The sequence below is a fragment of the Callithrix jacchus genome, chromosome X, assembly GCF_049354715.1.
Source record: "Callithrix jacchus isolate 240 chromosome X, calJac240_pri, whole genome shotgun sequence".
Taxonomy (NCBI): Eukaryota; Metazoa; Chordata; class Mammalia; order Primates; family Cebidae; genus Callithrix; species Callithrix jacchus.
This window is the reverse complement of record NC_133524.1, coordinates 17,299,239-17,314,068: the sequence shown is the minus strand read 5'-3', so window position 1 is coordinate 17,314,068 and position 14,830 is coordinate 17,299,239. Positions and strand designations below refer to the sequence as shown.

Sequence of the window (14,830 nt, the reverse complement as noted above, 5' to 3'; positions counted from 1 at the left end):
ACAGGTTCATCTTTCATGGATATGAAGGAGATTCACAGTTAAAAAGAGAAGACAGCTCGAGTAAAATTGTGGGGAAAGTGTTCAATGAGGAATGAAAAGGAGCTAAAAAAGGAGACAGAGCTCAGCAATTCTGTTTTAACATGAAATCATTCCATATTATGCTCGATCAATCTTGTTTATGCTTTGCCTGTCACCCTACCACATACTATCCCATAAAGCCCAAGAGAACAGGAAATTATGCCTATCCTGATTGCTGCTATATCCCAAATGACTGGAAAAGTGACTAGCATATAGGAAACACTCAAGAAGTATTTGCTGAATGAGTAAACAAACAAATATTTGAAAAAATTCTCAATCCCAGTCTAGAGACAGAGAAAGGTTAACCTGAGTTCTCTTACACTGACTGAAGCTGGATTTTATAGGCATTTACCACATAATGTCATCCAACATTATAAAGGCTGAGCCCTCTCCCCCACCTCTGAAGTCAGAAAACTTTATTAAAACTTCCTTTTTTCTAGTCTTTATTTCAAAATAATTATAGATTCACAGGAAGTTGCAATTAATAATTTGGTTTTGTTTGTAGAGAAGTTAGTTAAAATTAAATCCCAACAGAGAAATTTAATCTTATCTGTTTCTTCAGGGAAATAAACACACAAAGATGCCTTTAACCACATATTACCAAACTCACTTAGGGATCTAATTTCAATAGTTCAGAGGTTGACTGCCAAACTGTAGGAATCTCTCTGAGCCTAAAGTGCAACACACAGTTGCTGCTTATTATAATAAGCTTTACATTTTTAAAACTATCACTTAGATATAGAAAAATGTTCAGTAACAAGTATTTACTCCTTTGCCAAGTGTCAGGCGCTGTAAGTACCTAATGGACACAATCCATTTTCATCTTCACAACCCTGCAAGGTAAATCCGGTAATTCCCATTTTGCGAAACAGGAAACTGAGGATTAGGTAAGGGAAATAATTTACCAAGACCATACATTTATGGCAAATGGGTAGAGCCAGAATACAAACTGGGTCCAAAGTATGTACTCTTGATCATCAAGCTCTGTAGTTATCTCTATCTGTTCATCTGTCCCTAAAAATAGAGCATTTCCCTTATAGAAAGAACCTCACTGCAATGCCTAAATCATTGCTGCAATTTTGCAGATTGAGGATCTGCGCTTGACTTATGATTATGCTGTATTTATACCCTCCTCCCCATCATCTAGTTTAGTTTTAGATTTTGGCTGGTGAACTATTAAATTATACTGACAGAGCACCATTTTATTTCTCATATAATTTTTGCATGTAAGCATCTGGCACATCATCATGAAAGAATCCTAGAGATAGCCAAACAATTCAGGTATTTAATCATTTTACTGTGATTGCAGTATGTGGCGCTAACAGTATTTTAATTAACACAAGAAATGCTCATTAGTAACCACTGTTTCCAATTCTCTTCTCCGGAGCCAAGATCTGCTGTTCCAGAAGGGCATTTTTCCTTCATGATTACCAGGATTCTGTGCTCTGCTTAGAGAAGAAAGCCAAGAAAAATGAGAAATCAGCAGTAAGGGGAGACTCTGACAAGGCTTCAGACTTCCATTAACAGAGCAATGACGTTCCCACCCTCATCCTTGCTGGTCAGGCCAAGGCTGCCTGACTCTTCACTATGTTCTCCCCTTCACACTCATGGCAGTCCGAGTTCAGATGGGAAACAGATGCATCCAGAACTTGGGCCAAATTCAAGAATGCTTTGGAGAATGAGGCTACTGACTGGAGGTACAAAAAGAATGCAGGTTCCAGAGGCAGACAGACTTGGGTTCCAATTTGGCATGTCACTCGCTAACCAGTAAATTAACTTGTGAGCCATCAGCTCCCACCTGCAAGGCAGTCACGTAGCCCAGAAGACCCTGTGTCCCTCTCTGGCCTCATCTTCTACCCACTCCAGGCTCTAGCCACAGCTGCCTTCCTTCAGTTCTTCAAATGTATCTGCTCTCCATGTGAAATATGGTAGAGACTGGGTCACTCAATGTCAATTCCACCCTTCAGCATAAGTCTCAGCACTGCACAAGCTGGCTAGCTAAAAACTCCACTGTCAAAACACCTTTGCTGCTACAATTCCAAATAGGACTTAGGTTCCACTTAACAAATACACACATGGAGGACCGATGCAGGCCCAAGTTACAGGCAGGGAACAAAGCTTTCATTTGGTTGCCAAGGTTGTGTGTGGTGTGGATCTGGTTGGAGCTGACACTAGGGCAGCAGTTTCCCAATGCTGTAGCTTTCTGATTGTGACAGAGAGCTCTGTCACAGCAGCCCAGCTCTGCTATGGGGTTTTGGAGATTGTTGGAAACTCAGAATAGAATCTGTATCTTTAGCACTTCCAAAGACTTGGCAGGCTGTCCAAATCCCTTATTATAAATCACTATTTGCTTCAACCAAAGGAGATTCTGGTGTCCATAATTAAGAACCTTGATCAAGATGTGACCTTTGTCCAAGCTCTTACCTCTACAGGAGACACTCCACTCCTCTCCTCACCTCCCAGCACCATCCTTCCTTTGCCTATTTAACTCCTATTCATCCTTCACAGCTCAGCTCAACAGATACTTTGTTAAAGGAGCCTTCTCTCACTTTCTAGCTATAGGCTGAATTCCTCTGCTACATGGCACCATGCCTTTAAGGCCTTTAGGGCAATTGTCAGTTTTCAATTACACATGCATAGGTGGGATCATTTGATTCAAATCTATCTGCCCCTTTTGACTGCAAGCACCTTGAGGGCAAGAGACTGTATAGTCCTCAGTGTGCCCCTGTCACGGTGGCTGACTCATGGAAGCCACTTAAGTATTTCAAATGGACAAATGGAAGATGTAATACCTACCTTGTGAGATTGTTGAGAGGACTGAAAAAGGCCAACACAGCACTGGGACCAAAGAGGCACCTTAGCCAGTTGTGACTATCGTTGGTATAGGCAACTGGAGGCATAACACTCCCTGCTCGCCTGAGATCAAGGGAAAGACTAACAGGCCCAGGGGCTAAAATGGTGCCAGTTGTAAAGAAATCTTCCATATCCACAGCCTGGAATACAACTGAGACCAAAAGGTCCTAGGGAATAAGCCACTATCCTTTCCAGAGTTACAAAGTACTGCCTGGAACCAGGAGTTCAATCCAGTGTTTTCAACTACATCTGGGAGGCTAAATCAACTAAACATCTCTTTTATTATCAAGAAGTGGGTACACAGTGAGCACCTGAGGAATATATTAAGAAACAGGTAGAGGTCAAGCACGGTGGCTCATGCCTGTAATCCTAGGACTTTGGGAGGCCGAGGCAGATGAATCACCCGAGGTCAGGAGTTCAAGACCACCCTCGCCAACATGGTAAAACCCCATCTCTACTAAAAAAAAAAAAATACAAAAATTAGCCAAGAGCAGTGGCACACACCTCTAGTCCCAGCTACCTGGGAGGCTGAGGCAGGAGATTTGCTTGAACCTGGGAAGCAGAGGTTGTAGTGAACTGAGATCACACCACTGCACTTAGCCTGGGTGACAGAGTAAGACTCCATCTCAAAAATAAATAAATTAAAGAAAAAAGAAACAGGTAGAAAAGATTTATACTGCAAAAATAAACTTCAGTATCAGTTGAGATTAAATGTTTCTTTCCTTCCCCAAAAGTTAAGGGCTAGAAAATCAGAAAGAGAATGATAAGCAGGTGAAGAAAATAAGTAAGCAGGAAACTGGAGGCTATAAAAAAAAAACAGGAACACCTTGTGGCAATAGTGTCTGCTCAGGTATTTGTGGGTTCTTCAGTAGACTCAGTGAAGTAGGACACCTGGAGGACACATTAGCCTTTGACCCCTTAGGTGATGGTGTAAAAGTCCATCTGGGGTCTCAAATAAAATGAGGAATGAATTCGGTGAAAGAAGATCCCAAGAATAAGGCACATACATACCTAGAAGATGCATCAAACTCATTCTTCCTATCACACAAACACACACACACACACACTCACTCACTCTCTCCCTCTATCTATCTTTATCTTGACCTCTATCTCCTCCTCCCTCCCATTTCAGTGAAAGGAAGAGAATTCAGCTGTCTCAGCAATGCTGAGAGGTACACACACACACACACACACACACACACACACACACAGTGTTGACATTTACCATTTCTAACAATAGAGCATTTTTTTAGCCCTAATCTCTACCCATAAACTAAGTAATTCAACTTTATTGTCATAACCTTATAAACAAGAAATCCCCCATTGCAGGCAGGCCTGGGGTTCTCCAGAACTGGGAAGCAGCTGGGGTCCATAACCTCCTTCAGGGGTCTCAGGTGCCAGGATCTCCCCTCAACCACTCAGGGAGTAGTCTTCCACACACACTCCAGTATACCTCTGGTTCAAAGGAAAAGACAGACCAGTTTCTAGTTTCATTCCTTTAAGAATGACAAACCAAGTAATCAAAACAGCATGGTACTGGTACCAAAACAGAGATATAAACCAATGGAACAGAACAGAGGCCTCGGAGGCAACACAGCATATCTACAACCCTCTGATCTTTGAAAAACATGACAAAAACAAGCAATGGGGAAAGGATTCCCTGTTTAATAAATGGTGTTGGGAAAACTGGCTAGCAGTGTGCAGAAAGCAGAAACTGGACCCCTTCCTGACACCTTACACTAAAATTAACTCCAGATGGATTAAAGACTTAAACATGAGACCTAACACCATAAAAACCCTAGAAGAAAACCTAGGCAAAACCATTCAGGACATAGGCATAGGCAAGGACTTCATGACTAAAATACCAAAAGTATTGGCAACAAAAGCCAAAATAGACAAATGGGACCTAATCAAACTCCAGAGCTTCTACACAGCAAAAGAAACAATCATTAGAGTGAACCAGCAACCAACAGAATGGGAAAAAATTTTTACAACCCATCTGACAAAGGGCTAATATCCAGAATCTACAAGAACTAAAACAAATTTAAAAGAAAAAAACAAACAAACCCGTTCAAAAGTGGGTGAAGAACATGAACAGACACTTTTCAAAAGAATAGATGAGGCCAACAAACATATGAAAAAATGCTCATCATCACTGATTATTAGAGAAAGGCAAATCAAATCCATATTGTGATACTACCTCATGCCAGTTAGAATGGCGATCATGAAAAAATCTGGAGACAACAGATGCTGGAGAGGATGTGGAGAAACAGGAACACTTTTACACTGTTGGTGGGAGTGTAAATTAGTTCAACCATTGTGGAAGACAGTGTGGCAATTCCTCAAGGACCTAGAAATAGAAATTCCATTTGAACCATCAATCCCATTCCTGGGTATATATACAAAGGATTACAAATCGCTCTATTATAAAGACAGATGCACACGTATGTTCATTGCGGCACTGTTTACAATAGCAAAGACCTGGAACCAACCCAAATGCCCATCAATGATAGACTGAACAGGGAAAACATGGCACATATACACCATGGAATACTATGCATCCATAAAAATGATGAGTTCGTGTCCTTTTTAGGGACATGGATGAATCTGGAAACCATCACTCTCAGCAAACTGACACAAGAACAGAAAATCAAACACTGAATGTTCTCACTTATAGCTGGGTGTTGAACAATGAGAACACATGGACACAGGGAGGGGAGCATCACACACTGGGGTCTGTTGTCGGGGCATAGGGGAGAGATGGGGGTTGGGATGTTGGGGAGGGATAACATGGTGAGAAATGCCAGATGTAGGTGACAGGGGGATGGAGGCAGCAAACCACATTGCCTTGTGTATACCTATGCAACAATCCTGCATGTTCTGCACATGTACCCCAGAACCGGAAGTGCAATTTAAAAAATATATAGAAGATGCTAATGAGACATGCCAAATATGAACAAGCGTGTACAGCTACTGCACATGTGCATGCAAATGACCACCCAGAACATGCTTAGCAGTAACATTTCTTCCCATCCCTGTGAATAACCATGCAAGGCTCCCATAAAGGGAGGCTCCCTCATGCTGGTCTTTGCTGTCTCATCCTTACGAGCAGCCTGCCCTGAATCCTCTCTCAGGGTGTACTGTCCATTCTACACCTCACTTTCAAAATATCTTTTCTTTGCAATAAATTGCCCTATGCTGGAAAAAAAAAAAGATAGAATGACAAACCCATACTCAAAAGAAAAAGGGGCACTGGAAATGAATCAACAGTTCACAGAAAAGGAAATACAAGCAGCTCATAAACTTAATATATTTCACTTCACTAATAAAGAGATATGCTAATTAAACTACACTGAGCTATCATTTTTCACCTATGAGAGTGGCAAAGATCCATAAATTTGTTAGCACATTGCGTTCGCAAAGGTATGAGAAAATAGACATGTTCATACATTGTTGGCAAATACATAATCTGCTACACCTCCAATTTGAAAGTCATTATAAAAAATTACAAATATATAGGGATTTTCACCCAATAATTCAATTTCTAGGAATTGGTCCCATATATCTACAAAATACAGTGATTGCAAACACAAGATGTCAATTAAAAGGACTGGCTAAATGATTTATGCAATACGCAGAGAATGAAATACATTTGTAAAAAACAAAAAGATGAGGAAGTACTTTATGTGCCACTACAGAACACTAATAAAGCTTATTGTTAAAAGTGCTAAATGCATGCTAGATGTACAGTATGCTACCACATGTATAAAAAAGTATAACTACATTTTACATATACTACACATAATTATATATAATACATATTTTCACTTGTAAGATATTCATATACATAATATAAATGCTTTGTATAGAACTATATAAAATAAATGGGTCATATTAGTTGCCTCTGGGATGAGTGGCTTTGGGGAGAAATGGTAGGGACACTTTTAACTGTGTCCTTTTGTATCTTTTGAATATTTGACATTTTTTTATTGCATTTTAGGTTTTGGGGTACATGTGCAGAACATGCAAGATAGTTGCATAGGTACACATGTGGCAGTGTGATTTGCTGTCTTCCTCCCCTTCACCCACATCTGGCATTTCTCCCCATGCTATCCCTCCCCAGCTCCCCCCGCCCGCTGTCCCTCCCCACTCCCCCCAATAGACCCCAGTGTGTAGTGCTCCCCTCCCTGTGTCCACGTGTTCTCATTATTCATCACCCACCTATGAGTGAGAATATGCGGTATTTCATTTTCTGTTCTTGTGTCAGTTTGCTGAGAATGATGTTCTCCAGATTCATCCATGTCCCTACAAATGACACGAACTCATCGTTTTTGATGGCTGCATAATATTCCATGGTGTATATGTGCCACATTTTTCCAGTCCACTCTATCATTGATGGGCATTTGGGTTGGTTCCAGGTCTTTGCAATTGTAAACAGTGCTGCAATAAACATTCGTGTGCATGTGTCCTTATAGTAGAACGATTTATAGTCCTTTGGATATATACCCAGTAATGGGATTGCTGGGTCAAATGGAATTTCTATTTCTAGGCCCTTGAGGAATCGCCACACTGTCTTCCACAATGGTTGAACTAATTTACACTCCCACCAACAGTGTAAAAGTGTTCCTATTTCTCCACATCCTCTCCAGCATCTGTTGTCTCCAGATTTTTTAATGATCGCCATTCTAACTGGCGTGAGATGGTATCTCAATGTAGTTTTGATTTGCATTTCTCTAATGACCAGTGATGATGAGCATGTTTTCATACGATTGTTGGCCTCATGTATGTCTTCTTTTGTGAAGTGTCTGTTCATATCCTTTGCCCATTTTTGAATGGGCTTGTTTTTTTCTTGTAAATCTGTTTGAGTTCTTTGTAAATTCTGGATATCAGCCCTTTGTCAGATGGGTAGACTGCAAAAATTTTTTCCCATTCTGTTGGTGGCCGATTCACTCTAATGACTGTTTCTTTTGCCGTGCAGAAGCTGTGGAGTTTGATTAGGTCCCATTTGTCTATTTTGGCTTTTGCTGCCAATGCTTTTGGTGTTTTGGTCATGAAGTCCTTGCCTACTCCTATGCCCTGAATGGTTTTGCCTAGATTTTCTTCTAGAGTTTTTATGGTGCCAGGTCTTATGTTTACGTCTTTAATCCATCTGGAGTTAATTTTAGTGTAAGGTGTCAGGAAGGGGTCCAGTTTCTGCTTTCTGCACATGGCTAGCCAGTTTTCCCAACACCATTTATTAAACAGGGAATCCTATCCCCATTGCTTGTTTTTGTCAGGGTTATCAAAGGTTGTATGGTTGTAGATATGCTGTGTTGCCTTCGAGGCCTCTGTTCTGTTCCATTGGTCTATATCTCTGTTTTGGTACCAGTACCATGCTGTTTTGATTACTGTAGCCTTGTAGCATAGTTTGAAGTCCAGTAGTGTGATGCCTCCTGCTGTGTTCTTTTTGTTTCAGTGCTCTACACATTCAGAGAAACTTCTCTAGTAACACACTATAGAAATGATCCCTGAAAGTACAGTCTTCACATATTTTTAAAATCTATAATTGCTCTGAAGAACAATCGTGTTTGAGAGCTCACACACATTCATATGAACGCCCACTAAGTAATGCCTTGGTAAATAATTCTTGAACCCCAAAAGAAGCCAGGTGGGCCTGACCTGCTTTGTAGGTCACATCCCCGGGCTGAGTATTAGGTTAGACAACCAGAGTGGCCAAGACAGTACCCAGTATGCCCCACTTGTTTACCTGCTTCACTGTTCTTCCAAACTCAGATGACCAACTCTCTCATGACTCAACTCTAACCCACTTCACTCAATAACATCCCAACCCATCAGTCATTCTCACTCCTCCGCTCTCCTTATCCTCCAGGCATCCTGGTCCAGCCTACCCATAAAATATCTTTCATGCCACAAGAAGTTCTCTCGATGCTATATCAGCCTCCCAAAAATACTATTTCCTGCTGTTTTCATCAAAGCTCTTAGAATGAACAATTTACTTGTGGTAACTATCAATTATCTTCTGACTCAGGCCAACATCACTCCAACAGAGCCTCAGGAATATTCATTTCTTTCATCTTCTTTCACATACTTGCCTTTTCTCTTGGGTTCCAAGAGGCCCCAAGGAGTGGAGATCACCTGCTTCTGGCCATAAGTACCTGCAGTTATATCTAGGGTAGAAGGTATGGCAAGAAACTAAGATGGAGAAAACGTGAGGGAGGAAGGGAGATAACTAGGTTAAATAAACACTTCTCAAGTTACGTGTTTTGAGATGAATATGGTGCTGGCTAACAATGCCTAACATACCCTCCCCTACCTGTTCATTAGAAAACCTACAACAAAAATATAACTAAGCCCTCTGAGGAATGGCAGAGTAATAGAGGTCTCCAAATTCTGTCATTTTTTCATCTCTGAAGAAGAGTAGTGAGTGTTGAGAAAATGTTCTAGAAAACTGTTACTCTCACCCCTTCAGAAAAGCAAAGAAAACATCACAGCAGTATCCTGAGGGTTTGAAAAGTGAATGTGTTTTGGTTTTAAATAAAAGATAATTTTTTCTAGTGTGATCTAGCTGGAAGAATATTTTGTCTGTCAAACCTGTCTCCCTAAAGGCAGGTAAAAATATATTCCGCATGCACACACATTCATATATATGAATACCTATATTTGCATGTATATGTGCAAAATGTTCCTAGAATGATACAAAAGAAACAGGCAACCCTGGTTGCCTCTGAGATGGGAAACCAATAATGATCAAATGCTTATCCCTCGGGCTGAGTTTCACATATAAATAAGCTGATGAGCAATGGACCTTTTTCTTTTTAAGAATGAAAAAAAAGGGAAACGTCACATGTACAAGAAAATATCAGAAAACACTTAGGTTACATGTACAAGAAAATATCAGAAAACACTTAGGTTTCAGGTTCTCAATGGGGAATAAAAGCACAGATGAATTCGGACAAAGAAGAAAACAAAAAAGGCAAACGTTAGGGTGAAGAGTAAGGCTCCCATGCAGAGACCACTGACCATCTGGGAAATGGCCATAGAGTTGAGGGAGAGCAGCAGCGAGCTGCTATGGCTGAAGAGGTAGGTGAGGGCCAGACAGCAACATGGATGACATGTTAAGAGCCATGGGCAAGAGGGATGGGCTTCAATCAAGTCAGCAGGATGATCAGATTTGTGTTTTGTGTTTATAAGATTGTTTTCATGTGAAATGAGAATAATAAATTGGAAGAATGCAAGAGTGAATGCAAGGAGAAAGAGAGGGGCTGATATAATACGATCAGTGAACAGGGTAATGGCCTGAATGAAGAAGTACAGAGGGATGGATAGACACTAGCTATTTGGAAAGTGGTACGGTCAGGACTTGGAGACTGAACAGGCATAAGGAGAGAGAGAGAGAAGTCAAAGACAATGACCAGCATTCTGGCCTGTGCTGATGGGTGGGTGGAGCTAGAAGCGGAAGAGTGAAAGCTGGTTTTGTCAAAAAAACATGTCAGTTGCAAGTGACAGTGGAACATTAGAGTGAAGATGTCTGGCAGATGGGGCAATGTGGTCATCAGCATCCACAGAGCTAAAGAGTAAGTAGAGTGAGAAGTGGGCCCAGGGGTCTCCAACATAATAAGGGGAAGGCAGAAGAAGGAAGATTGAAAAAGATGAGGAAAGAGCAGCCACAGAAGCAGGAGGAAAACCAGGAGAGCAGGCATGATGGACATCAAATAATGAAAGCATTTCGAGAAGGTGGTCAGTGTCCACAGCTGCCAAAGAGACAAAAAAGACAAGGACTTAAAGTTTCTCACGACCCCGGCAAAAACAGAGGTGGTGGAGAACAGTGGGAGTAAAGGGTGCAATTCTAAATCTTTTGCCAGCAAAATTACAAACGACTATACCATCTAGATGTTGAGGATAATTTGTGAAAAGCAAACCACAAAACAACCGCTATACATGTGATAACAGATGAAGCAGAAAATAAGTCTTATAATTTCTTTACAAAGCACTATTAACCATCCATCACCATAGGATATGCTTAGTGCCTGAAATTTTGAAGGGAAAAATATCCAGCACCCGAACAAAAGTGAAATCCCTAAAATAGTAAGCAAAAATATGTATCATTCCAATGTTTAGGCACTGGATTGGCATAGGCACATCTAAAATGTCAACACCATGCTGGGAGTCCCTAAAGGCTTCCCCTAGGACTCAGAGGACATGTCCCCTTGTAATCAGGCAGGAAGAGCTTGAATATAAGGCCAGAGAACTAGCTAAAAGAGAAAGAAGGTTGCCATTGGCACATTAACATGGCAACATGAGGGGAATTAGTAACCCCAGCCTAGGCCTAGCACCATGCCCAGTAAACACTAATCCCCTATCATCAAGAACCTTCACTTCAAATCTGCTCATCTACATGACTAATCCACGTTGGCATTTTGCTTTCTGGAACATGGAGTCCAGCCAAACCAAGTTAACAGGCATAAGAAGGAAACCTAAGAACAGAAGAAAGAACAACACATCAGCCATGAAAACCAGAGACACATTAAGAGAAGTAGACTGTTGCTGATTGTTACAATGGGCTATTAAATCCATTCAAAGTCATTTGTATTACAGAAAAGAGAAAGATCTATGTGACCTTGGTTGCCCAAGGTCACACAGAGTCTTGCTGGACTTGGGCAAGAACCTGTCTGGTTTTTTCTGCACTATACCATGAGTCCTGATAGCCAATTGCTGCCAAATACCTGTGTCCAGCCTCAGCTCTCTCCAAGGCTCCAGACCCATGTAACCTACCAGCTCTTCCACAACTCCTCTGGACTATCTCAAAAGCTCAGTTCCTGACATCCAACACTGAACTCATGATCTTTCCCCAGTGCCAGTGTTTCATCTAGGGCTTCCTAGCTCAACAGGTGACACCACCATCCATCTGGTTCCTGAGCCAGAGACCAAGGAATCGTGTCCAGTGTTTGAACTCCGACCCTGCCACTTCCTAGCTGTGATCTTAGGCAAATTAAATAAGTTCTCTAAACCTCAGGTTTTGTCATCTGAAAAATGGGATAACAACACTAATTACTTCATAAGATAGCTGTGGGCACTGAAAGAGATAATGTCCTTAAATTGTCAAGCCCATAGGAAATGTCTTTGCATATGCGGTTCCCTACATCTTATCACCTGCTCCCCACTCCCACCCCGTCACCTGGGTAACAGCTATGTACTCTTCTCATTCCAACTCAAATGTTGCTCTCCCTCCAGAAGCCTTCTTTGATCAGCCCCTGCCCCTCAAGGCTAGGTCATATCCCACACCCATTTTCATCCTCAAAGTACAGTGTAATTCCTACTGTTATCCCATATCATAATTATATATTTACTTTGTGGTGGTTTGGTTAATGGCCATCTCTCCAACAGCTCCATGAGGAGCTACTGTAAGCTCCATGAGGGCAGCAACTGCTAGTGTTATGCCTCATTTTTGTATTCTCAACACATTGCACTGTGTTGAGAATACAAAATAGGTGGTACTTCATAGGTGTCCACTAAATATCAGTTGAGTGAAGGGCTCAAGAAGCATGTTTGCCAGCAGAAAAGGGAACCTGGGGATTAGAAGAGAAGCCACAGGATGCCAATCCAAATGAGCACCCATGACCATGCCATCCAGGGGGCTAGGTAGAAAGGGTCTGGTGAGCCCAGTCACACTGCTGTAAAGCTCGGTATGCACTGCTAGTTTGACTATCATCCTAACGATTCAGGATCTGGCCTCTGCAGACCCAGGACATACTCTGTAGGAACCTGCACAGCCACATCTTGGAGAGCTTAGGGATAAATCCAAGTCCTACTGATACCTTTTCTAACATAAACCTCACTCCACAGTGGGTGTGATTCTCATGTTTAAAGGCACATATTTTTGTACTGCAGGATCTCTAAACACAGCCAACTACTACATCTGGAGCTCAGCTGAAGAAACAATTGTCTTTTCCAACTTGGGAATAAAACTGAGCTGTACTGGCCCTGGGAGCAAATGGCATATTGGTTCTCCAATGTGGTACCAATAAGGGATTTTTTGAGACTATTTTTCACTACACCCAATGTTTCTTTATGCAGCAACTCTAGAACCTAGCCTTCTTGTACTATGGGACTCTAATGTGTGGCAAAGTAATGAAAACAGCAGGTTTTGACAGTGAACAGGCCTAGACTCAAATTCTCCCTTTGTCACTGACTAGTTATGAATGAAACCTTAGACCAGCTATTTGACCTCTCTCAGCCATAGTCAACTCATTTATACTATTAGAAGCAGCAGTAAGGAGATCTTATGGCTGTAGAAAGCATTAAATATAAATAAATAGCCTGTGGCTAAATTAATATCTTTAAGAAATTATTTGTACATAGAGTGCCACCTTAGAAGATCAAGTTCTGCACCATGTCTAACACAGTGCCCCATCCCCAGAAGGTATTCCATGAACACCAGGATCTTAAGACTTTGTTTATTCCGTTCCAAACTAGCAGCCCACTTCTTTATGGGAGTGTCTGACACCACCCTTGTGAGTAGAAGTGCCTGTGCAAAAATGCTCCTTCTTCCCAAGTTGGACAATTGAAATGTTATACAAACCGCCCCACTTCCTCGTCTTTAGTGTCAAATAGTAAACCCGCACACACATACACACACACACACACACACACACCCTTCTTTGAGAATATAACTTCCCCAGCACAGGACCCAGAGACACTACACAAGGCAACAGCTGCAGACAGAGAACAAAGTAAGAGCTCTTTATCCAAAGGAAAACACTGGAGAAAGGGAAGCTGAAATTCTCTAAGCTGTGGTATAGCCAGAACAAACTGAGATATCATCTGTGCTTTTGCCGTAATATTTCTTTGGTATTTATTACAAAAGTAAACAGTAGCTACTGCCACTTGTCCAATAACTGTTCTCCAAACAGCACTGGTCTAGGCACTGAGAGAGAATACAGAACTACCTCTGCCTTCCAAAAGTTTACCATGTAATTAGAGAAACAAAACAAATGGAAAACAGTTAACTATGCATTAAATGAGTAATAATAAAGAATAAGGCAGAGACAAGACAGGCTGCTTTAGAAAAAGTAAAGCTCTCCTGAAGCTGGTAGCTAATTATTTGATAGGTGAAGGTAGAGGGATATACTAAAGACCAAGAAGCAGCCTAGTTTATCTAGAGACACTGAGAAGGGGTAGAAACATACACAGTAGAAAAGATTTAGGAATTTATACAAGCAAGAAACAAGACATGCAATATTTGCATGAGGGAGCAGTTTTAGATCTTCCGTGCAAGAAAAAGGAGGGGCCATCAAAAAGCCATGTCCCCAAAGTCCAAAGCTTGCCTCCACTGTCCCAATGGCATAACCCTACATCATCACTTACCCGGATAAGGGAAGTCTGATGCCGAAGGGGCTTCGTTCCTGGGCCCCCTGATGAGGATCCCTCAGGCTGGACAAGAGGCTGCCTAGCTTCATAAGGAGCTGAAACAGCAGAAAGGAAAGTTAGCATGTTATGCAAAGATTCCATCCAAAAATGATGACTTCACATTCAGACTGATACAGCCTCTGCTTTTCAAGAAAGAATTGGCAACAGAATCATGAGTATATACTCATAGGGCCACCTAGGACCGACAACCCCTGATTCTCTTTGGCACAATTTCACTAAATAATCTAAAGACATTCAACCAATTCATGATAGGCAGAAAAATATTTACACTGGGTTAAGATTAGGAATAAATTGTGAAGGTGGAACAGTGAGTACTTCAATTGGGATAGAAAGCAACAATAGCTAGAAAAGTGTCATAAGTATTCAAATTCCAAATATCAGGTAAATTATATATATACCCCCATGTAAATGTCTTCCATTGATCATCCACTTCCGCAAGAAGAAAACTAATGTGCATTTTGAACACTAAAAA

General features: G+C 41.3%; 1 protein-coding gene and 1 pseudogene across 15 annotated transcripts in view; both read right to left on the bottom strand.

The window, feature by feature from the left end:
- The window catches only part of REPS2 (RALBP1 associated Eps domain containing 2), a 248,826-nt gene that overhangs the window by 145,921 nt on the left and 88,075 nt on the right, over positions 1-14,830 (bottom strand). For all 15 annotated transcript variants that reach the window (XM_035289249.3, XM_035289252.3, XM_035289256.3 and 12 more), the window contains exon 5: positions 14,296-14,393. In XM_035289249.3, the coding sequence (XP_035145140.1) occupies positions 14,296-14,393 (98 nt within the window). The remainder of the gene's footprint in view (positions 1-14,295; positions 14,394-14,830) is intronic.
- LOC118150687 (small nucleolar RNA U3) lies at positions 8,374-8,454 on the bottom strand (annotated as a pseudogene).